General features: G+C 34.3%; 1 protein-coding gene across 1 annotated transcript in view; it reads right to left on the bottom strand.

Moving 5' to 3' along the window:
* LOC129225069 (rho guanine nucleotide exchange factor 17-like) overlaps positions 1 to 25,701 on the bottom strand; it is a 171,447-nt gene that overhangs the window by 5,129 nt on the left and 140,617 nt on the right. The window contains exons 17-21 of the mRNA XM_054859617.1: positions 18,838 to 18,921; positions 18,650 to 18,717; positions 13,914 to 14,062; positions 9,348 to 9,525; positions 170 to 346 (exon numbers count right to left, since the gene is read on the bottom strand). Of these exons, the coding sequence (XP_054715592.1) occupies positions 170 to 346; positions 9,348 to 9,525; positions 13,914 to 14,062; positions 18,650 to 18,717; positions 18,838 to 18,921 (656 nt within the window). The remainder of the gene's footprint in view (positions 1 to 169; positions 347 to 9,347; positions 9,526 to 13,913; positions 14,063 to 18,649; positions 18,718 to 18,837; positions 18,922 to 25,701) is intronic.

The raw sequence follows: 25,701 nt of genomic DNA, 5'->3' as shown, positions 1-25,701 counted from the left end.
TTAAAATGTTTTCTTTTTTGGTTATTTTTCCGCAACCTGCCGCAATTTTTGCCGTTTTTTTTCTTCAAGCCTGATTGTTGAACACGCGTCACTTGACATAATTTTTATTTTCGAGGTAGACCGTGCAAAACCAGGCGACGCAGCTAGTATACGTATAAAAACTTCTTACTGTCTATATCTGACAGCAACGATGCATCCGGTCTTGATGAATTATTGAGAGGTGAACGGGAAAATCGCAGAACAACACCTGCACTCGTGCCGATCCAGAGGAGGCCTTTGGAGTCCACGGATATGGATGACACACGCAAACATGCCAATTTATGTTGACGGATGATGTCATCACAAGCTGTAATTATTAAACATTATTATTAATTTGAAATTTTATTTCGACATCGACATGCAAAATGCAATAGAGCAGTGGTGCCTAATCTATTTCACCCGACGACCGTACCTTATACAAGGTTCGGCTATTCATTACCAGGACTGACCAGACATCGATTTCGACATCGACATGCAAAATGCAATAGAGCCAGTGGTGCCTAATCTATTTCACCCGAGGACCGTACCTTATACAAGGCCCGGCTATTCATTTCCAGGACTGACCAGACATCGATTTCGACATCGACATGCAAAATGCAATAGAGCCAGTGGTGCCTAATCTATTTCACCCGAGGACCGTACCTTATACAAGGTCCGGCTATTAATTTTCAGGACTGACCAGACATCGATTTCGACATCGACATGCGAAATGCAATAGAGCAGTGGTGCCTAATCTATTTCGCCTGAGGACCGTGCCTTATACAAGGTCCGGCTATTAATTTCCAGCACTGACCAGACATCGATTTCGACATTGACATGCAAAATGCAATAGAGCCAGTGGTGCCTAATCTATTTCACCCGAGGACCGTACCTTATACAAGGTCCGGCTATTCATTTCCAGCACTGACCAGACATCGATTTCGACATTGACATGCAAAATGCAATAGAGCAGTTGTGCCTAATCTATTTCACCTGAGGACCGTGCCTTATACACGGTCCGACTATTAATTCCCGGAACTGACGTAACTGTAGGAGAACGAAAAGACGGAGGATGGCGGTAATGATTGCATATTGAAAAGCACTTTCTTGCGCATGTGCAGTTCAATCGGCGTCATTCTAAAAGTAAGTGGTTCTCGTGGAAAGGCGCATGAAAACGTAGCTCTCAAATTCCTCTCGTCAATGTAAAAATGGAGCAAAGAATTAACATTAAATTTAGCTTCAAATTGGACAAGACAGCTGCAGAAACATACAAAACGTTAAAACAAGTTTACGGCGAGTAAGCGTTTTCCCGCTCAATAACTTTTGAATGGTTTAAACACTTTCGCGAAGGGCGCAAAACCGTCGATCATGATCCAGACACAGGTCGCCCGCAGTCCGGACGCACGCTGGAAGCAATTGAATAAGTTCGCATTATGGTGACAACAGTAATTGAAGAGCTATGTTTTAATGCGCCTTCCTACGAGAACCATTACTTCAGAATGACGCCGATTGCACTGCATATGCGCAAGAAAACGCTTTTTAGTATGCAATCATTAGCGCCCTCTTCCGGCTTTTCGCTCTCCAGCAGTTACGTCAGTCCAGGAAATTAATAGCCGGATCTTGTATTAAGATGAATTCAATCCCCTTTTCTCCCTCAGAACAGGTAACAAATTGAAATATACAGTGACACCTCGATTTTACGTTTCTCAAGGGATTGGGTTAGAAAACGTAAAATCTGGGAAACACATAAGAAGTAAAAAAACAAATAGAAAAGAACTAAAGGAAGTAAAGATGACATTTTCAAAAGACAAAATCATCCTCCTATAAACTACTACCTAACGCAACTGAGTAGGTTTAGTTGTAAAGCCTTTCGCGTTTTGTTAAATTAGTGTTTAACTCAGGATTTGGTGGGTTGTCAGTTACGTTGGGAAGTAGTTTATAGGAGGCCCCGACTTCAAATTGATATTACAAATTAAGAGGTCGTATATAATTAGCTAGGTATTAAAATAATTCATTGTATGGTATTTAAAATCAGTGTTTATTTTATAATTGGGTGTTTAGTTTGGTTGATTTTTGTACTTTAATTGTAAAATAAATTTCATTTATACGTTTGGGTAGGAAATCGTATGTACATATGCCAATTATATTTTGCTTTTTAGTTCCTCTTTTCATGAAGTCGGTTCTTTTTTTATTTTAAAATAACTTAATTTTTGCTTTTTAGTGTTGTAAATATAAAATAAGTACGTAGGGTAAAGTATGTGGTAGACTCCTCACGTACATCTCGATTGAGAAAGCGCCGAGCACAGAAGTCTGAAAACACCTAAGATGAGCAAAATAGAGAAAGAAATAGAGCACAGCGTCTCGGAGACTTCCGAAGACTGTGAAGAAAGGCTTTTTCAAATGCGCAATTATTTGCAAAGAAAATTATCTTCATCATCATTTCGACTTTATCAAAGTATGCTTTTCGAAAAAAATCACGAGTCACTAAATAACAACAAAAGTCGCTTTAACTTTGCCTATGGAATTTTGAAGAGTTTTCTTGATTTTTCAAGGATCCCATCTTCAGATACTGACCTGATGACCATGGGATCACCTGGGAAGTATATACCTCTTCAAACGAGGAAAAAAAATAATTTTCCGACTTGGTCTATGCGTGTTTAAGTTACGGGGGACATGCATAAAAAGATTCCGACGAAGTGAGAACGTCTTTTTTGAAGCCGGTTATAAATAAAGGAAAAAATCTTAATAAGCATACGATTGGCACTAAAAACTGATTTTGTTCCTCTCCAGTATTTATTTGTGCGCTAATTTAATTAGAAGCATTTAGATGTCAATGGTTTTCCTAACTATTTCATATTTCACAATAATACGTGTCACGTAACTCGTGAAAAAAGTCACATTTATTATTACTTGGCCCCGTCATAGATCAACACCACACTAAAAACAGAGTATCTACTGTGATATTGTATATATAAAGATCAAAATACTACTAGAGCAATAATAGTAAATGACTTTCCTGTTTGCTTAAGAGGAGTCTGTATTTAAAATTTGCGATATGACTACTAATGATTAACCTTGAATCTTATATTTAATCGTTTAATATTGAAATAAAATGTAGTTTTTTGTTTTTTGCCCATAACGTTTTCTAAAGAACAAATATAGTGAAGCAAAGGTTTAGGACCTAAGTTAGATCACTCCTATCAATTTAAAAAAAATAAATAAAAATAAAAAAAAACCATAAAAATCGTTTTGCTTAGTGAGACACTATGAATTTACAAACAACAAAGCGCGAGTATGAAATTTGAAGAGTTCCCTCAATTTCTCCAGGATTCTTCACCTGAACTTGGAAGACTATTAGACGACCGGTAGAAATAAACCGTTTCAAACAGAAAAGGAATTTTCCTAATCGGTCCAGACGTCTTTTAGTAATCGAAGAGCGTAGTATATAAAAAAAATTCCAACGAAGTCTGTTAATAATTATTGTCATAACTGTACGCTGGTGTGCAAAAATTAAGGACGAAGTCGAAAAATTGGCATATCAGCTGAACGAAGAGGCAGAGCGGACAGAAGACCAATCAGGAGATTAAGTAAGGTGATGTACGTAAGCACATGCGCAGATATGCAGGCAGACGTAATGGGGAGTGTCTGAGTAGTAAAAAGCATGTTGTCGGTGTAAGATCAGTATTTTTTCGTAAAGAAATTGCACGCCGTATAGCGGTTAAAATCACACCGAGTTGCTGCCTCAGCGAGAAATGGCGAATACTCAATCTGTTAGACGACATCTGGATGCTTTTACCCGAGGTCGAATCAATGGGAAGTCGGAGGAAGGCCGCAGTGTGACAAGTGTGGCTGCAGAGTTCAGAATTGCTCACAGCATCGTTTCACGACTTTGGAGACAATTTCAAACTACAGGAACAGCTATATGGGGGTTCAGTAGTGGTCGTCCACGAGGAACCACACCCGCAGATGACCGGTATATTGTCTTACAGGCCAGAAGAAACAGGCTGCAGACAGCGGGAGAAATCGCTAGACACACGACACAGGCGACTGGACGACCGATATCGCGTTTTACCGTGGTCAGAAGATTGCACGGTGGTGGTCTGTTTGCACGACGCCCTATACGGTGTGTACCTCTAACGCCTGCCCATCGGAGAAGGCGTTCTCTGTGGTGCCGGGAACATAAGAATTGGAGAGACAATGAATGGGGACGAGTACTCTTTACAGATGAGAGCAGATTCAGTCTGAGTAGCGATTCTCATCGCATACTCATCTGGAGAGAGCGGGGAAGCCGCAATCATCCCTCGAACATCATTGAAAGGGACAGGTATGGAGGTCGCGGTGTTCTCGTTTGGGGAGGCATCATGCTTGGTAGTCGTACAGACCTTCACATCTTCGACGCAGGTTCAGTCAACGGGACCCGTTATTGTAACGAGGTTCTTCTTCCATATGTGCGTCTTTTTAGAGGCGCTATGGGTCCGCAGTTCCTTTTCATGGACGACAATGCACCATGTCATCGCACAGTAGCTGCCGAACAGCTCTTAGAGAGTGAGGATATTGAACGTATGGATTGGCCGGCACGATCTCCGGATCTCATTTACACCGAGCATGTATGGGATTTTCTAGGCAGACGCTTGGCAGCTTGTACCTTACTATCAGTAACGATTCAGAAGCTTCGATTGGCGCTGCAAGACGAATGGGCAGCAATGCCTCAACAACTCATTGACACCCTCATTCTCAGCATGGGCAGACGCTGTGAAACCTGCCTATCAGTCACGGGAGATCATATCCCCTACTAAAAACCGGATGTTTCTTGCTGGACACCCATCACAGGGATGTTTCGGCCTTCAGTCGCATTGCGCTCCATGCTACTTTTTCAATAAAGCTTCTTTTTATTCCTCTGATTTCTGTTTTAGTAAGTGTTGCTTACATTACACATGTCCTTACGTATTGGGGACCTTACGGTATTAAAAGTGTTGATTTGGAAAGCTTTTGTACAAAGTTATATTGAAAAAACCCGTCTCGTCCTTAATTTTTGCACACCAGTGCATATTAAACTGACGGTATCATGAAATATTAAATCTAGAATATTTGCCAAACTTCATAAATTGGACACCAATTACGATATATTTATTAAGAAATATAAATTTAATCGGCGGGGGGGGGGGGGGGGAATTTTTGTCTTCAATTTCCTTTGAATTGAACACTAAATATATTTCAATACTGAAATGTTAAAAAAAAAAACCTTTAATGACAGAATGAAGTTATGTATTAGCAAAAAAAATTTTTATATTAAATCAATTAATTCTACTATTTTCGTAGCAAAATACATTTAATTTACTGATTTGCTACCTAAGTAATAAATACACTAGTACGACTATAATTGAAACTAACAGGTGGCGCCGTGAAAATCAAATCGCGAGAATTAAATATTATTTAAGACAGGATTTCTCCGTCGAAAACAATGCACCGTTCATACCAAAACCACGTGACCTGTGACATATCGCACAGCTGGCGAAAGCTGGTCTACGTAGCCACAAAGTATGAAACTTAAAGTTTCTTAGATTACTCCGCGACCCCTCATCAGATCCAGACAAAATTAACATGGGGCCATCTGGAAAGTATACCCTCCCAAACAAAAATATTTTTTAAATCTGTCCAGTATTCTTGGAGTAATACGAAAACATACATAAATAGCCGCAGACGACATCATAACCTTCTTTTTTTGAAGTCGATTTAAAATCGTAAGAAAACAGGTTTGAGTGTATTCTTCAATTCTAAATGTAAATACTTAAAATAACATGAAAATACTGTTAAAAAAGGTTGTAGTTTTTATGGGAATAGAATTCTTATGTTCAGGTAAGCGTAGCATTTTCTTCTTTCATGAAGCTTAGCTTATTATCACATTTATTGACAAAACTTTCTACAGAAGAAAGTTTATTTTGAACATTTAATAAAATTTTCTGCATCAAAGTCTATTTTCTGCTTCCAAAGAAAGTTTATTTTTTGCTAGACCATCCACACCCTTTTTTTATGGAAATATTAGAAACAAAACTTTCTCTATTTTCCTCAACATACGTACAAGGAAAATACTTAATCCATTATACATGAGAACAAATCTTTTTCTTTACGCCATATATTTATATAAAATACAGCGGGACCGTTCCTGCAATGTGAATCGCTGAACCGTCCTTCCTTGGGAGATCTTCTTTTAAAGTTGAATAAAAAAAACACCCGTCTTTTGTGTTGCTTTGATCCTCCGGAAAGCAAACAAGTCATATTTCAAAACCACATTATTCGAGTAAATGTGCTCTTAATGGCAAAAAGGAAAGGAAAAATAACAGCAATACATTCCAATAATGTGGGTTTTGCACTTAAACTTCTACAGCAGAAGGTCGGAAATTCAACATAGCGAGATCTTAGTGGTAAGTGCTTCAAGTACGGGAGGAAAAAAAAAAAAAAAAAACGCTGAAAAGTGACTTAAAAATAAGATTTTATGCCTTAATGCTAGACTTTAGCGTTACGTTGATTTTAAGGTTACTTTCACAATTAATTTGTTGATGTTTTTGTTTTTAAGTTTTCAATCATTGTTTTACCTTCGTTAGGTGGCAGTTAATCTATATATGAGTCAGTGAGAAGCGAAGGGATGCAAGTGGACATTTTCAAGTTTTAAGTAAAAAGCTTTAAAGGACACCCCGGTCCAAAACACAAAAATCATCAAATTTTGCATTTTTTTTCCATCTTAAAAAACTTTTCCGTTTTTTTTTCTACTTAAACGGACGTTTAAATCTTGTTTCTATCTTAATTAGAACAAAAGATATAATTGTTTTCGTTGCGTGCATTTAACTGATATTATATTGAACTTTTAAAGTTTAAAGGCGTTTTTCTCCATAATGCAATTGTTCCCGATTTTTTGCATTCAAACTCTTATAGGCCAAGAACTGATAAAAATAAAGTTATGAAATTTGGAGCATATCTTTTTCAAACAGTTTACTTTAAATTTTATTCGGCAAAGTTGAAAAAAAAAGTTTACTTAAAAAAAATATGACTTAAAAAAAAAAGTATCTTCGAATTTTTCGAAATTTTTCGTTAAATGTTTTCTATTTTTTACTGAATTCATATTTTTTAAATCACAGAATAAAAATTAACGCTTAGAAAAGTGTGCATTATTTTTTGAAAAAAAATTGAAAACTAACCACGAATATTTTGAGTTTTAGCGATTTAAAGCAACCTCATTCTTTAAAAAATTAAGTTTAAGAAAAAAAAACATTTATGTTATAATTTTACTTATTAAATAGATGGCGAGTCAGTGCAAAAAATTTCAAAACTCTAAACTATTTAATTTTTGTTTTCTATGATGATGCCCTAGGTACCCTTTCATTGAAATTTTTTTCTAAATCATGCTGTACAGCAGCATCTACCAGAGCTGCTAGTACTACTAGTCTCTTGGCCCAAGACAGAGGAGAAGTTCTCCAAAATATTTGTACGGGTTATCTCCAAATTTCAATTTTGCCACTTACATCCCTTTGCTTCTCCCCGCCTCATACAGCAAATTTTTTTGTACGAATAAGTACTAATATCATTTAATGCTAAACTAGAAATTGTTGGTATTCGAAAATTCTAACATATATATATATATATATATATATATATTAGTTACATCTATATTAAATTATTATATTACTAATTACATCTTATTAGTTACATCTTTTTAAAATTTAGCAGTACCTAAGATTTCCATTATTATGAACAGGTTATTTTATTAAAAATAATCCGAAGAGGAAAAATCAATAATTCTTACACTAAAAATCGTGAAAAGAAGCGGACTGAAATACTTTCGAGAGTTTTCGAAGGAATTCTTTTTCATTTTTCACAAAAGCTCTATTAAGAAACGGAAGGCAATCTTTTCTTTTCTGTTCTTTTTTTGCTTGAGATTCAACGATTTTTATAGCTTAATAATGTCTAAACCTGTATGAACAACTCAAGTCGAAACGGAACTTTTCCATTTATTTATTAATTTGATAGCCGTGTTTTATTTATTTATTTATTTATTTATTTTAACACTGAACATTTTTTTTATTTTAGTTAAGCTAAAGACAATTGTGTTAATTTTGGTTTACAATTCTTAATAACGTTCATATAAAGAACAATATCTTATGTAATCATATTCGTAGAAATTATTTTGAAATAATAAAAATTAAACTTTTAAAAAACCCCAACTGAGTTGCAACTGTAGAATCAAGGGGGGGAATTCAAAATCCTTTTGAAAGCCTTACATTATTAAAAATCAATGTCAAGTATTTTATTTGCTATTAAATAGAAACTGGCAACAGATAAAAAATAAAAATTTGAAATCATTGCGTTTTAGTTCCTTGTCGGTCAACAATGAATTCGGTTATCAATCGCGTGAATAAAGGCTTGGCCGTTATTAAAATCTGCTTTGAAAAAACGTTACAATTCGAATTCTATGATACTCCTGAAAACTGAAAAAACACTGAAAAAACATGAAAGTTCCAAACACATTCTATCAGACGCGGAAAAAATTCTCATAATTTTGTTATTAAATTTTAAAATTTTTAACTATGTTTTCACTACAAAAATCGCGAAAAACCTTTTAGAAGTTTTTAATAATTATCTTCGTTAATTAATGTCATCCAAAGATGCAACCTAGCTAACAACACTCTCAATCAACTCTCCTTTCGAACTTTTTTTTTAAATAGGTCCATCCGTTCAGGCGCTAGAGTGCCACAGACAGACACACAGATACACAGACACGTCAAACTTATAACCCCCTTCCTTTCTGTGTCGGGGATTAAAAATAGAATATCGGGCGAAAGAACTTTTGAAAATAAATTCAATTGAAATTCAAAAATTGCGCTTTATAATTTATGTTTAATTCATTAATCTTTTTGGTTTTGTTGCCGGTTTGAAGATTACAAAAGCATAACAATTATCATGGGATTGTTATTTCACAAGATATGAAAATAAATATTTTTGTGTAGACACAATTATCACCCCCCCCCCCAAAAAAAAAACACTCAGAAACACATAAACATGGATAAACGCAAAACTTTATCACCACAAATTTTTGATAACCCAGGTAGCACACAAGCAGTTTAAAATTTAATAAACGTTTTAAAATGGTCGTAGAAACGTTAACAACCATTTCAAAACGTTTGTGGAACGAAGTGTGCTGCCTGGGAATCGAATTTCACACCAAGAACACTTAAAGGTGGTGGTCATTTATGAATCACCTTGCATATCACTTGGCAAAACATTGCCATGTATTTGACAATAGGTATTTGACCCTTCTGCGACAATTTTATTCTTACAGCTGAGCATTCTTGTGACAGGGGGAGTGACGTCCAGCTCTAACAGGAGGTCGTACGAAGTCACGTGATATAAATGAACAGATGGACTGGCTTGGATTGAGACCCAGACGCCTAAACCTGAGGCATAAGATATTCCTGTCACATGGCGCCTGACTTCAGAAGCTGCCTGGAAAGTGTGCTGCAAGGACAGAAAAGAAAATAATTTAAAACAATGATTTCAAAACTTTAATGCACAGGTTAAAACCCATGGTGTTCCCATAGGGTATATTCCATATACAAGTATACTCTCAAACATTTTTAAGACGCATAGCGTAAACCCTCAAGCTTCAAAAATTTTCATATTATGACTTATCGTCACCTCAGAGCAACACTAAAATATATAATCCCAGAAATAACACTAAGATATCTTATTATTGCACTGAGGCGACGATATCATGTATATGATCGCATACACATATTGTATGTACTGTATTACTGGGAGTATACCATCAGAAAAATTGATGGGAACATCACTGGTTGTAACTCAAAATATTATGCAAGACGATGCCAAAACTTATGCAGAATTCAATTCAGAAAATTTGTCGATTGCCCTACCCGTACCCGCTTTATGTCCATTACGCGCCTTGGTGGAAAAATAGCTCGGTATTGGCAGTACAGTCGGACTTCGATTTAACGAATCTCTATTTAACGAAGTTCACGATGCAGCGAATTTTTCTTTTCTGCCGACTAAAATGAAGACAAAACCCCCAATTTACCGAATAACAAACCCCAAATTAACGAATTATTTTAACAGCAGATTTTTGTTTTTGTTTTTTTCGCTAATTTGAGTTAGGAAATATTGGATTGTTTTCCAAATGGTATACAGTCGTCCCTTCACGCTTCGACTTTCGCGGGTTCCCCCCCCCCCCCCAATTATAGCAATGAACCTTTTTTATGTTCTCGTGTAAACTTCTTCTTACGAGAGAATTACAAATTATGTCTTTTAAGTAAGGTAAGCTCTACTTAGGGACTGTAGTTGTACTAGTTGAGGGAGTGGAGGTTTAAAATCGCCGAAGAAAGTTTATCTCAATTTAACCTGAAACGATAACTGCAAAGTATAAATCACTGTATTATTACTAAGGGATAAATACATCTCTAATGGTGTTCAACAACGTACTACTAGTTTTTTAAGCTGTATGCATAATACCTTTGATGAGGATAAATGTAGAGGAAGAAAGGGGGTACAGACGGTCACTAACTGGAAATTAATTCATGATTGAACAAGTTAAAGTTGAGCTATTTTCATAGGTTAGTAGTAGTGTGTAAGAACTGCATGTGTGTGTGTGTGTACTTTATTTCCCAATTAATTAATGTGATATCGACTCCGTCTAATATATCTCGTTTTCTCATATTTTGTACAATATATTAAGTAATACAAATATAATGTTGGATAAGGGTGCTGTTTCATGTCTAGGGGACTCGAACTATGTTAAAAATCTATTTAAATTGTCGTCAGTAAGTTTTATGCACTTTAATTCGAAAAATATTCGGTTTATAAATACAGAATCCTACTTCGCGGAAATTCAGTTATCGCGGTGAAATCTGGAACGAATTAACCGCGATAAACGAGGGTTAACTGTATCCGTCTTGTTTGAAGCAGAGAAGGACTTTTCTTGGATTCAGCAATGTTAGACGGGCTAAGGGGCAACCAAAGAATAGCGATTCTGATGCAGAAAGCGATGATGAAACTATCATTAAAACTTACTTTTTCTAATGATTTACATGGAATGGAAACTGAAAACATATCTCATGCAGAAGGATGTAAATGACACAGTATTTTTTTCTCTCCATAAAGTCGAAAGAGAACTATTTCGAGTCAAGTAGTATAAAGGAAATGTCAAAATCCGATACTCAGGGCAATAAAATTTCAAATTAATTAGTGTTTAACAAGTCGCGGAATGCAGAACAAAAAGTGCACGCTTTCTAATTGTGGATATTTTTGTGCAGTTGCTTATTGGGGCTTTCAACTAAAGTAATTGTAATTTTTTTCGATACTGCGAATAACCCCGTTTCAACGTATAAAAGTTTCGGTCCCGACGAATTCTTTAAATAGGGGTCCGACTGTATAAAGTGCTATCTTCTCAGGCTAAATTTTCCTTCTACTTTACGATCAATAATTTTGTGTAATCAGCTTTTGGTCCAAACCCTATTCAGTAATTTAGGTTCACTATAATACCGACCACGCGGTATAAGTGGATGCCTATTCTGCATTCCACTCGTCGAAGTTTCTTCAAGGGGTCAGCGGACTATTTCTTCATAGGAAATATAATTGAAGGGTTTGCAACAACAGAGTCAACTCAATTTTTTGAATGTTGAGAAATCTCCTGGACTGAACTCCATATTGCCTCAAAATAAGGCTCCTATATAAGAGGAGCTGACTTATCCGACATTTTGGTTCCAAAATTGTCGGCCGAAAAAAATAGTATTTGTACAAAAGCCTCATTGCAGAAAACTGGTGCCCAAGCTTTAGCTGTGTTGCCTGATTGATGTTTGATTATTTTATTCTGTAGCTGAAAACGATTTAATTAAAAAAAAATGAAAACAAATAAGGTGTGAAAATAAGGTTCATTACAGTAAACATTTAACGAGACATTTTTGATGAATTTGTGAACTAAGTTAACTTTCTCGATTCACCTTTAGTGACATTTTACTCAACTTATCATCAATTGTTTTACGACATAGCAACCAATAAATATTATAACGTATTTATAAATACTAGAAACGAGGTTGAATCCAATTTTGTCTTGGAACCAAAATGTCGGATAAGTCAGCCTGTCCTTTTCAAGGGGCTCTACCTCAAAAGAATGAAGCAGCTAACTCATTCTAGCGAATAACTTGAAAACTATCAACCGGAGATGACTCCTTGTTGAACCAAACGAGATAATAGCTTGATACCGTTTGATACCTTGAGTTGATAGCTTGAGTTAGTTTGATAGCTTTAAACCGTTTGATAGCTTGAGAACTATCAAACGGGGATAACTACTTGTTGAACCAAACGACCACAAAATGGGGTTTACTCTTTATGGCTGCAAACCCTTCAACTATCACTTTCAGCACGAATGGGTAGAACTTAAACAGAATGACACGTAGTAAAAAGTAAAAGCAAAAAAACATGCTAAAATCTACCAAAGAGTTCTCAAGGGTTGAAAGGTCAATAGTATTGCTTCGGCAGCTTTCTGCAACCCAGTACTCTATTGAATATTTTTAGCCAATGTGTAACTCGTAATTTTTATTCATCTATACAGTAGCTGAACAACTAAACTTACAAACAGGTTTACGTACAAAGCGCCTTACCTCCGGAGAAATACAGGAAATATTTACAACACAACAGAAGGAAATAATACCAGCGGGAATCGAATCCACGACCACCGGCTTAGATGACGCAGCTTCTAACCAAAGAGCCACAAAGAACCCCTTGTAATTTTTAATTTAGCATTTTATTTTCGGGAATTCCTTGGTGATGATTTATTACAATTGCTACGTCTAATCTAAAGCTGGTTTACTTAGTTGATTTTTATTTTACATTCTGCGTCACAGAAAGAAGGAAAATGTTCTGCAATTACTACGAGAGCAAATGAAAAAGTCTTTGCGCCTATTTTTTTATTCGCCAAAAACAGGTATTTATAAATATACTTAGTGTACTACGTACCTTACATTATTTCGCCACATAGTGACTACACCGGTTCAGACATTTGTCCCATCGCAGCACGAAATTAGAAATTCCTCCGTGGTAAAATTCTTCCGGCAGCCTGTGGAACCACACCATTCTTAGCTTCTTCATTACATGTGAATCTCTGTTCTGCCAGAAACTTCTTCAGAGGACCGAAAACGTGAAAATTACTAGGGAGAAGGTCTGGACTGTAAGGTGGGTGTTTCCTGATTCTCCCAGTAAAATGACTGGAGCTTAGCGACGGTCTGGACCGACACATGTGGTCTAGCATTGTCGTGGAGGGTAACCATGTTGTCCACCTCAAAGAGAGACACTTTTCCTTGTACGTGGGGTATATTTCCCTGTGAATTGCTATGGGCGTTTGACCCTTGCTCGATAAAAAACGAATAGCACTTCGCTGCTCAAAGGTTCTGGACGTATGAAGAACAAGCGCCATCTTAAATGACTGATATCAGCGCCGCTCATTGGATCAAAAGGCAGATACGACTGGTACGGTTCAAGGAATGTTTACTGCTGGGAATGTACTGTTGGCTCTCTGTTCAACGACGCTCTATTTAACGACTTTCTCTATTTAAAGACGGCTTTTCACGGTCCCAGGTGGTCCACTATAGTTTTAAAATCATTCTATTTAAGGACAATTTCGACTCAAGGACGATTTTTTTGTGGTCCCTTGAAAGTCGTTAAACAGAGTCAACTGTATATGTTCGCTATGTATTCACAGCCGTATTTTGGCTGAAAAAAATAGGCGCTAAGACTTTCCGATTTGCCCTCGTACATCAACATCTTCTTAATTGAACACGAAACTTCCACTATAAGAGACCTTTTTTTTAATGTAAAGGGATTTGAAACAAGCTCACCTCTATTTGTATGGAAGTAGGATTGATGATCACTATGGAATTGAGCGTTGCACACCACAAACGTCCTTCTATAAGAACCATGTGAGAAATTGGAGAAGCGTCGTTCGCAATTTGTACTCGATGTGGAGATCCGCTATCCCAACAACCGTCTGTAAAGAAAACGGAAGTTGTAAAGACTTTGCAAATTACAGGGTATTCCGAAATGGACTGAGGCGGTTTTCCAATCGAATTACAAGAGTTTGGTGACAGACGCGGAGTACAGATGTTTACGTGGAGGTTGAGCGAACGTGACCTTGGTGGGGGTTGAACCACGGACCTGCTAACCGCGCACTTTAACCGCTGAGCCTAAATAACCTCAAAGCTCAGGGGGGAAGTTGGGCTATAAGATCTCGGAATGACTATCCAGTGCATCAGATGGGCGATTCTCGAAAAAAATGTCTCGTGCGTAATGCTAAGTTTTTTATTTTATTCAAGTAACTATTAATTGGATATGGGATTAACTGTTATGTTTTGATCCCATATAATTAAAAACTGAGCGTATGTATCTATGTATGTATGTCCAAGTTACTTCTCCCGAACGCCACTGAACTGACCATCGAGTCAGGTATCGCAGATTCCTAATTTTCCCATCTTTATATTTGACTGTTTAACATAATCCTCAGATAATAATTAGCGGAGATATCAATTAAAAATCAGTAATTATGACACTTAGATTTTGACAAAAAATCCCTATTTTTTGAAGGTTTTCCTCCTTTCAAATTATTATTCAGTGTTTCATCTCAACTTTCCTTAACAATGCTTTTATTAAAATGTCCTATTCCTATTCAGAGTCACAACTGACTACAACTGTATTTATGTCGAGGACTGCATACTAAGTGCCTTGCCTCCATTATTTTATATACCGATAGATGGCAGCACCATCACCGGATCGAACAGTTAATGAGAATTTAGAACTAGTCCAGGAGCTAATAGCTACCCAGTACTAGCACCCCCAGAGGTATCGTTTCACTTGGAGGACATTGAGACCACGAGCATATTTAACGTCGCCCAGTCCCCTTTAATGACGACGGTGGGTCTTCGACCAACGAGGTTCGAACCCAGGACCCTCCGGCCCCGAATCCGACACTCTACCGATCGGGCTACCATTATTAAAATGTGTAGCGTGAAGAAAATCATTGAGAAAAAATATCTGTTGCCATTTTTTTCTCGAATATGAACAAATAAAATTTTAACTTTTGTTTTGATGTTTTAAGGCTTTTCCTGATCGGGGAATTTAAAATGTTCCCTTTTTTTGGTTATTTTTCCGCAATCGACCGCAAAATTTTACTGATTTTTTTTTTTTTTTTTGGTTCAAGCCTGATTGTTGAGCACGCGTCACTTGACATAACTTTTATTTTCGAGATAGACTATGCAAAGCCGGGCGACGCAGCTAGTAGTATATTCAAGCATGTATTATTCCCCAACAGCATTTGAAGGCTTTGGTAATCTGGAAAAAATAAAAAACTTAGCTTTACGCACGGGACATTTTTTCGAGAATCGCCCTGATATCAATTTCATTCTTGCCTGATTATAAACCTGTTAAGTCAGAAATTTGTTGGAGTTTATTTTTATTCATAGTGCATATTTCTGGTGATAGGCGGTGCTACAGCTTCCTATTGTTGCGCATGATGAAAAAATGCGCAATCACAAAGCCGCGTCATACAATTTTAGGGCTCCGCCAACTTTATGTCCGTGAACTGAGTGAGAAAAAGTCGCACTATAAATGTAACTCAGGAGCGCTCTTGCGACGATATTATATTTGTTTATGAGAGGTAAATGCATTTATTTTAATATTTTTAGAACTTGGATTTTCTTAGAAATAATCTACGTAAACGTTAATGGAGCAAAAAATAATATTTCTTTAAATCATGTCTATTTTTCAATGCAAATGCAATTCATTTTATTTCAATCAGGGTAATCATTTTTACAAAAATGCATTTCACAGATAAAATAAAAAGAAAGAAATTTCAAACAGAAGTATATTTCACCCTGTCTATTTGAAAATCCCTGATTGAGTAGGTGGGAGTAAAGGCTATAACAATAGCCTGACTAACTCCCACCACACAGAAAAGAACTTAATTTAGAGCCAGTTTATAACATAAGATAATAATAATAATAAAAAAAAAATGCATAATCATACAAAGAACACTTGAACACAACACGAGTAATGCAAAAAAGTAAGTCGAAATTTATAGCAAAATCAAGGTATACTAATACAAGTATGCTACTTTATCCTAAATTAACTGCAGTAGAGTTGAGTATAAAAAAATTTAACCTTTTCTGAAACAAATTTCTATCATTTATGGTTTTCAAACAGTTGGGTAAGGTGTTCCATAATCTTGGTCCATAAGGGTTAATGCCATTAGACAATAGATTTGTTTTTGAACTAATAGGTAAAAATTTTCACGGTTTCTAGTGGGGTTACTGTTTAGACCCACTATGCTACAAAATGTTTGGTAGATTAATTTAGAGCGTCAATACATTTTTCATTTTTTCCTCTAAGTATTCTTTGTTTCTTTAATATTATAATTTTTGTATGAATGTTTCATATAATATCACAAACGTGTAAATTTCTTATAGTATATAGGAAAATTATTTGAGGATTGAGTTATCTATTACGATTGAACTTTTTTTCTTTGATCTGATTTTTTGTCATTCTTTTCGTAAGATATTTAGAACATTACTTTAATATAAAAAGAGCTGTTCAAGAAAAGTATTCCTAAGCTTTCGCATAAACATAGCAAGCTTTTAGAAGCTTAGCTAGCTTAGCTAGCTCATCAACTATAGCGTGAAGATTTAAAGGAACAAACTCAATGCTAAGCAAAGTTTCTAATGTAAATAAAAAAAGTCAGAATATTAGTTTGAATCTCAACATTCAGTAGTGATGAAATTCAAAACAAAAAGGTCAAATGCATTTTTTTTTTTTTTTTTTTTTTTTTACCATTAGCGAAATTTTATATGCAGAAAAATAGAATTGTGGAGCAGTTTTAAAACACAAAATAGAATTTTACAAAATTACGAACTATGAAATTGCTTCAAAAAATATGAAATTGCTACATTTAATCAAATTAATGTTGTTTAAATTAGGCAATTTTATATTTTTAAACAGTTTCAGAGACCCTAAAAGTTGAAAATTGTTTATAAATAATAAAAATCAATTTTAAAAGAGAGAAAGAAAGTTAAAGCCCGTTACTGTGATAGCCTACATTAGAGAGTCAAAGGCATTTCATCACTTGTAATGTCATGTGCAGAAGAGTAAAATAAATAAAGAAAGAAAGAAATCTGCGCAGCGATTAAAATAATTGTTAAAAAATACTAAACGCTGTCAAATTATTTAAAAAATGGTCAAATCCTATTCAAGCATGCTCTTTTAGAAAATCTTTTAAAATTTCGGAAACGACCCCATTCCAATCGTCGCGGCGCACAAGGATCCAACTTCCGATAAGGCTTGAGAAAATCTTTTACTACCAACGCTGACCTCTAAAGAATTACTTTCAAGGAAAGAGTATTCTCGTTGAAGGATTTAGTTTTTTCAATAATTCCATTTTCAATAAACTGATATGCTCACACTCACTTTTTCCAGTTTCATTCATGTACTAACCTCTAAATTTACTTTCAAGGAAAGAAGATTCTCGTTGAAGGATTTAGTTTTTTCAATAATTGCATTTTCAATAAACCGACATTCTCACACTCACTTTTTCCAGTTTCATTCATTCACTAACCTCTAAATTTACTTTCAAGGAAGGAGGATTCTCGTTGAAGGATAAAGATTTACTTTTAAGGAAAGAGGCTTCTCGTTAAAGAATTTAGTTTTTTCAATAATTCCATTTTCAATAAATCGACATGCTCACACTCACTTTTTCCAGTTTCATTCATGCCCTGACCTCTAAAGATTTACTTTCAAGGAAAGAGGCTTCTCGTTGAAGAATTTAGTTTTTTCAATAATTCCGTTTTCAATGAACCGACATGCTCACACTCACGTTTTCCAGTTTCATCCATGCCTTGTGCAGAAATCTCAAACCAACATCAGCCGCACAAGAACAGGTAATATGCGTTCGCAGTCCCATATCATTTTTCACGCCGTTTTATAACTTTTTTATAACTGTTGCCAATCCACATTAGCATTTTGAGTAATAAAAGTTTATGTAACAGCGAAAATTGGTGAAAATAGTTCTTTTCTCCCTACCCAGCACCTCAGACATTTTTGGCTCAGAGATTTTTGGACGCAGATTTTTGGCTACATTGAAATTAACATTTAAATTACTCTCCGTTCTGTTGATAATTTGTGGTTGGGGTAAACCTAACTTGGTAGCATTGTGAAGGCTACGACGAGTGTAATAAAACCTTTGGTTTGCCAAAACCATAATTATATTTAAACCATATGTTCATAAAATCAAACATATCTAAATATGCTCTTTCTTGTTCACTTCTTGGAATTTAAATTTTTTTTTTTTTTTTTTTTTTTGTTTAGAAAAAATAAATCAAATTCTTCAATTTTCATATTTAAAAAGACATCTTATTACAAACTTACATGAAACATTAGATAATATTCTGGCCAGTAACGGATGAAAATAACGTTCACACATTATGAAAACATCTCAATTTAATTACCAGTACATAATACTGAAAAACACCATAAATCGCACAATTTTTTTTTATGGAAAGAAAAAGTCGAAATATTTCCTTAAATTTCTTACTTAGTTCTCTGCTGTAGACAACTATTTCACCATTGGCTAAGGAGACGAACACTTTTCCGTCAACATGCCTGCAACAAACGAAATAAATGGTATAAAGCAGAAACTAGAAACGCAATACGGCTTAAAAATATTCAATTAAACATCTCATTGTTTGTTCTGAATCATTTGTAACAATAGATAAAACTTACACAATGTCATATATGCACGTCGAGTGTTGAATTTTCAGCTTGGCTTTCTTGAGCTGTATGTGAGTACTGTTGTAAACATAAATGCTAAAAAATAATAGTTTCATTGTTCAAAGAAACATGAAATCTCATATTAATCATACAAGGTGTCCATAAGAAAATCAATACATATATATCTGCATGAAAATTTGAATAAATGAAGCATAAAGGCAAAGAGCCAAAAATAAAAATGGTAATCAAACTTTCACCTGTTTCGGGACAAGAGTTGAGGACTAATTTATCAACAAAGGAACATATCCAATTCCTAAAGTTGTTCAGGAGGTGAGAAAAACGAATGAGGGCAAGAGCAAAATAGTTTTATCAACTTCACTAGGTACAGAATTGAGCACGAAAGCACAGCAAATCATGGCCCAAAGTAAGAAATATTTAATATTTATGTAAAAAAAAAAAACAACGAGATATATCGCCATCTTAATTTTGGACATGTGCCCTTAAGAACGAAAACCTGAATGTTGAGAATTCCAATTTCACCAAAACCCTAATATTTCACTTTCTCATATTCTCTTATCGAAGTACATGAACCTAAAAGTAGTGGATTAAAATTTGAGGAATTTGGACATGTGTTCCTTTGGATCTAAAAGTCTTCGTGCTACAAATTCTTTCAGGATATTTTGAACAGGATCCCTTTTGTTCAAAATAAAACGTGCAGAGGACGGATATGTTACATTTTGATCAAAAAGCCACACTTTACCCTTAAATAAAAGAGGATTTTCCACGCTTGGACTTCTTGAGAGTAAGTGATTTGATAAATATCATCTGAAAGATTTAGAAAATGTCATAAATGATTTTTTTCTAACAATTGGATATGTTCCCTTTTGATAAAGTACGCCTCAGTTGGCACTGGTAGCCCTGGTATGTACTGCTACACAGCATAATTTAGCAAACGTTTGCAATGAAATTCTATGTACGCTTTGAACTTTACACAAGTTTTAATCTAAAATCGTTTGTCAAGTTTAATTCTTTCAATATTCTTTAATGTGAGCATTATTGGCATCAGTTCCCCTGCGGAGCAAAATATTTATCCAGCTAATTAATGTTAACTGTTTGAACTATGTTAAAAGCTTTTTAAGTTAAACCGTATGTTGACCAAAGAACTTACTGTACCGGAATTTATTGTACCATTTCCGGGAGGATTTCTTACAGAACCAGTGACTGAAGATCTCTGTATGGAATGCAAATTAATGTTTCCAGTATTAAAAATTTCAGCCATTAGTGTGACATTACGAATCGTTGAGTCCAGGTTTAAGTCTTTAATAACATCTTTGCAGGGTTGATGAATCAGTGAATTAACATATCTTTGTGAATGAACAGTTTATAATTTAAAAAAAAGTTTTAAAACGTTCTTCTTAGATAAATTGCCAGTACAAACTTCCTTTAATAAGTTTCTCAGAAGAAAACCCTTGACCAATGGTTGGGGTTGTTTATTCAGTAGTATCAAGAACTTTTTTTCAATAAATTCCCCAAAAACTTGAAACAAAAACGCAAAAGTTCTCCCAAGTTTTTAAACTGTTATTGTGTTTTAGAAATTTAGTAAACAGTAAATTAACTAATAAAATTCTATTTGGGCGATTCCACGGGTAACTCACTGACATTCACCGAGCAAAACGATAACTATTTTGAAACATAAACCACAAAATATTAACTTTTAAAAAGATATTTCTCCCCCGATTATTGTACTTTTTAAGCTGAATTTTATGGTATAATTTGATTTATAAAATGCATATCAGGTAATTTTAGAAAAAATGTTAAAAGTTTGGTAACTGACTGACATGAATGCAACCTATGTGAAAAGATGCTGATTCAATAAGAGATATTTCTGAAAGTAAAAGGAATTTTTATTAAATTCAAATCAGGATCAAAGAACAATGAAAAAACTTTTGGCCTATGGCATTTGAGTTGGAAAATATTGATACAATAAAGAATTACAGTAATTAGAGCTGCTTGGTAACTGACTGACATTTCTGAAATTTTTTAAATATACTAATGCAAATGTTTAAGGTATCCGACTGCGTTTGAAGGCATTTTTTTTTTTTTTTGAAAAATAACCTGATCATTTTTTTAAATGTTATTTTTTAACTACATATGTTTCAAAACTATGAAAAAATGTAAAAACAAGCGTTTAAAATATTATTTTAAAAAAAAATGGACAAATTTGAAGAAATATAGCGAAAAAACGTGTCTTACGCTAACAGCTATGGACAAAATTTGGTTCTAATCACACACAAACCCTTGCAGTAATACATTTGTATGACATAAATGTGTGTTTTGCTCTAAAAGTTTTATTATTTTTTAAAAAAGTACTGAAATATAGCCGAACAAAGTTCCTATACTGGTTTTTTTTCGTAAACAAACGCCTTTGTTTAAACTTATCCGCATGAAAATATTACTTAATAATGAAATTCAGCTTAGCCTTTAGAGGAAAACATCACGCATATTACAGAGAACTATCTCAGAAAATTTCACATCAAAACTCGAATAACTTTTTGAGATATCATTGTTACAGTAGACAGCTTTCTTTCAAAAATATCGTTCTTGGAGTTCAGTGTACGACTCTGTAATAATGCAGCGAACTCCAGTTGTAATTCACGTAGAGTAAAAACTAAGACAGTTTTGGAAAGCTAATGAATCAGACTACAAAATGAAATCATAAAAACAATTAAGAATATTCAATCGAAAATGTCGATTTTAACGCAGTCGAATACCTTAAAATTAAGCAGCAAAACAAATAAATAAGTTTACATAAAAGGCAAGCAATGAAAATACATTTGTTAGATTTGATACAGTGGACTACGGTTAATTGAATCAGTGGTTAATCGAATCAGCCGCTTTAATGAATCAAATTGCCGAAAACAGAGCAAAATCCAGCTTTACTGAGATAGCCGCTTTATTAAATCAGCCGCTTTATGGAATCAAAACTGTTTAGAAACAAACGGGATTCATATACTTAGCGATCAGTGTTTTACTCAAATAAAAATTTGCAGTATTTACGACAAATTGGTAATTCACTGACAGATTGGCAAGTGACTGATATTACAAACATGCAACACAAAATATCTATTTAAAAAAGAAAAAAACATTTTAAAAGCGAGAATTAAAGAAAATTAAAACTCATAACGTTTGGCAACGTTCTGTCAAACTTCAACATTATTATTGTTATTATTCTTATAGTAATAATAATAATATTAATAATTATTATCTTTAAATTTAGTTGCTATTAATTAAAGTATGGGTTTTACTCAAGCCACAATTAAACCTATAACCTTTTAATTGGAACAATTTTTGCATTTATGATTTTTGACTGGGAACAATCATGATTAAAAAAGTATTTTATCCAAACAGGTAGAAGAAATTATGATTAAATCATGACAGGGCATAAGAAGCAGAAATAACGTTACATTATACCCTCCTTTTTATAAAAAATCTTAAATACAAAAAAATAGAAGAAGAGAAGAATAGAATTAAACTTGCTCTTCTGGGTATAAAACCAATATTCATTGCTTAACATTCCATGCTTCTGACTTAAAATATCAAAATACTTCTGATGCTCTTCGATACATTACGAGCTATAAAAATAATACCCCTTCAATACATATTGCATCTTCATCAATGAGTAGAAAAAAAACCTAGCAAGAAATGCGCAATTTAAACTCTATTATTTACTGCTCTTTTGTTTTGCAGTATTTCCAAGCTTAAAACCCAATTAACTGAAACATTAGAACTACTTGGATTTAAACTTAAATATAACTGCAAATAAAAAGAGGAAATTGTCCCTAATTAAGGAATTGCTTTAACTAAATAGATATAAATACATAACAAAAAAAAAGTTACCACAAAAAAAGAAAATGCTTATTATTATGATTATTTTGACTGCACATTCACAATTTTATTTAATGCAATTAAAATGTTTTATCAGAGATTAAATAGATAAATTTAAGATAAGTATGAATGAAAAAATGAGTTATATATATATATACACTAGAGGACCCGACAGACGTTGTTCTGTTCAAACTTTGTAAATTGAAAAGTTAAAAAAATTCAATAAACTCTCAAGTGTTTGAACCGTCCTGTTGAAAAAAATACGTAAAAAAATGTTTTAATCTGCTATGGCGTTAGAATGCGCATATTTATTACAACTTGGTTTATCTAATGCCCACTGAGCAGTTGTTTTATTAACTATTTTTCTCCCGTTCTTGATGGTTAGCTTCTTCAGCTATACATACCAAGATAAAAAGCGTCCTCACATATTAAGTGTAAAAATCTAACTCCCCATCTAGAACAAACGGGAAATCCCGCTGCAACATCCCTCATATGGAAAAGAATAAAACAATCGAAAGGATATCGTTTAGAAAAATTATCAAGGTAAAAACAGTTCTCTGAATAAGCGAAAATCACTCATCCCTCCCCCTCCCCTCCCGACGTAAAATAAACACATTTTTCAACTTAAATGACTAAAAACTCTTTAAAAACGAAAAACAATTCTTTGAAATTTGAAATATTTCGCCAAATAAACAAAAACACAATAAATTACATTAACAGTGGATTTAAAATGTAAACAAATGATCACGCAACTCTATTGTTTACAGACAAATTCGCCAAGCTACCACGCTACTGTAATCCAGCCGATCAGTAAGCGAAGCCAACTCCGACCGATTTGCGTCCGATCTTTTGAACGAAAACTTTTTAAACTTCATGTATTGCCTAATTTGTTCTTTCCACCAATGATAAAGATCTTCCACTGCACTGATCTTTTGTGTACAGAACTACCCTGTTGTAATTTATCTGGACAGAAATAAAATTTCGTCTTTGAATTCCGTCATCTTTTCCTTTAATAATGTACTGATTAGTTTGATAATTCCAAAAGTATTCTTGACATTGGTGCCAAAACTCAGATGGATTTGAGCCGAGAAACAAATGTTGCTAGGTACGGTACATTCTGATCATTTGGTTAGGAAAATCTAAAGCACCGATCTGGTCACATGGTTCAACTACGACGACAGGACACACGTTTTGCGTGAACCTTCTAGTACTTTACTTTAAAATATATCACGGGACCTAAAATCGTTGCTTTTAAGAGAGAGAAATGAAGGCTTCGCTCTCTCTCTCTCTCTCTACGTTTTATCTATTCTCAATTGACATATCACAGTAAGAAATTTCATTACAAAAAGCAAACCTGGCTTTCTTATTGTAACTTGGCAACGAGTAAAATATTTATTTCAGTTCTCGCTCAACAATAGGTTAAAATAAATATTAATCATTTGGGAGATATAACCATCCAATGTTTAAATTAATTAATTAATTAACAAAAATGTTTCCGATTCGATCCATCGCGCTTTGATACCATGCTTGCCTCATCTTAATTACACACAAAAAATTTGATCAAAATCGGTCCAGCCGTTTAAAGCCTTACGGTGACAAACGTCCACACAAAAGATTTTTATGTGTGTGTGTATTAAGATATATATATATACTAGAAGTACCCGCACAGCGATGCCCGTGCTAAAAATTTAATGGAAGTCCGTTGAATAAAAAAAAATTGACGTCCCCTCCCCCTCTGATGTGAAATGATCGTTTTTCTTTGTATAAAATGCGTACACACCAAAAAAAAAAATTTAAGTTTCTTTGGAATTTAAAACTTTTCGCCAAAGCATTAAATTAGATTTACAGTTGCTTTAAAACTCTATTTAGCGAGTGAAGCTGTTTTTACTGCAATTTAAAATATTTCACCAAATAAACAAAAAAAGACATCAAATAATCTCTTTCAAATGTAAAAATAATTCCGCAGCTCCATTGTTTATCGCAAACTTACCCAGCAACCACGCTATCATAATCCATTCGTCTAGCGGAAAGAAAAAAAAAAATCCCGTGGAACATTCAAAATTCATCATCAGAAAAAATGAAGAAAATGTACATTTCACTCGGATAAAAACAAATCAAAAGTTTCTTTTCTTTCAAAACAAATCGCCAAAACAATGAATTACATTAACGGTTCCCTTAAAACAATAATCCCTAGACTGAACCCTGCGCTTAACGCCTAACGCGCCAAGCGACCACGCTACCGAAACCCAGCCCTTTTTGCAAGTGAAACGGATGTTTTTTCTTTGGCAATAATAAATGTTTTGCCAAACAAACAAAAAGATATAAAATCACATTAACAGTAGCTTTCAAATCTTTATATATTAAGAGCTGCGTTGCCCGGTCTTCCTTGAGAACAAAAATTGTGTCAAGTGACATATATTCAACAATTAATTAAAAGAATAACTTAATAACTTAAAGAATAACTTAAATAAAAGAAAAAAAATACCATGCAAAATTACCCTTCCAGACAATGACGACAGATATTAAAATACTTTTAAGAAATTAAAATGCGAAAGATAGATTTTAAAAGCGTAACCATGGAAACATGAAATAAAATAAGTTTAAGAAATCAGATGCAAAATATACAATGGATTCAAAAAGCGTAACCATGGAAACACGAAAATAAAATGGTTGACAACCTGAATCAAAATGACATATTTCGAAATTGATTTTAAAACGCTTGTAACTTTTTTTCCTTTGAAGATAGAAGCTAATTTTTTCGACTGAAGGTCGAGAGAGATCTGGAGTAAAAAATCTCGCTTTTTCCAATGCTGTTAAAAAGAAAACTGTTGGACAATTCCTTCACTTTTTATTGATAGATTTAATAAAGACATTAGTGCCTATATTTCAGCTAAGCTTAAAAAAGTTCGTGCTAAAAACGCAAATTACTCCCGCCGTAATTAAGTTAGAGCATTGAAATAAATTGTTTAGAACGCAGAAAATTCTACCCTT

This window comes from Uloborus diversus, chromosome 6 (genome assembly GCF_026930045.1).
Source record: "Uloborus diversus isolate 005 chromosome 6, Udiv.v.3.1, whole genome shotgun sequence".
Lineage (NCBI taxonomy): Eukaryota > Metazoa > Arthropoda > Arachnida > Araneae > Uloboridae > Uloborus > Uloborus diversus.
The sequence above is the reverse complement of the archived record's forward strand: the minus strand, read 5'-3'. Positions and strand labels throughout refer to the sequence as shown.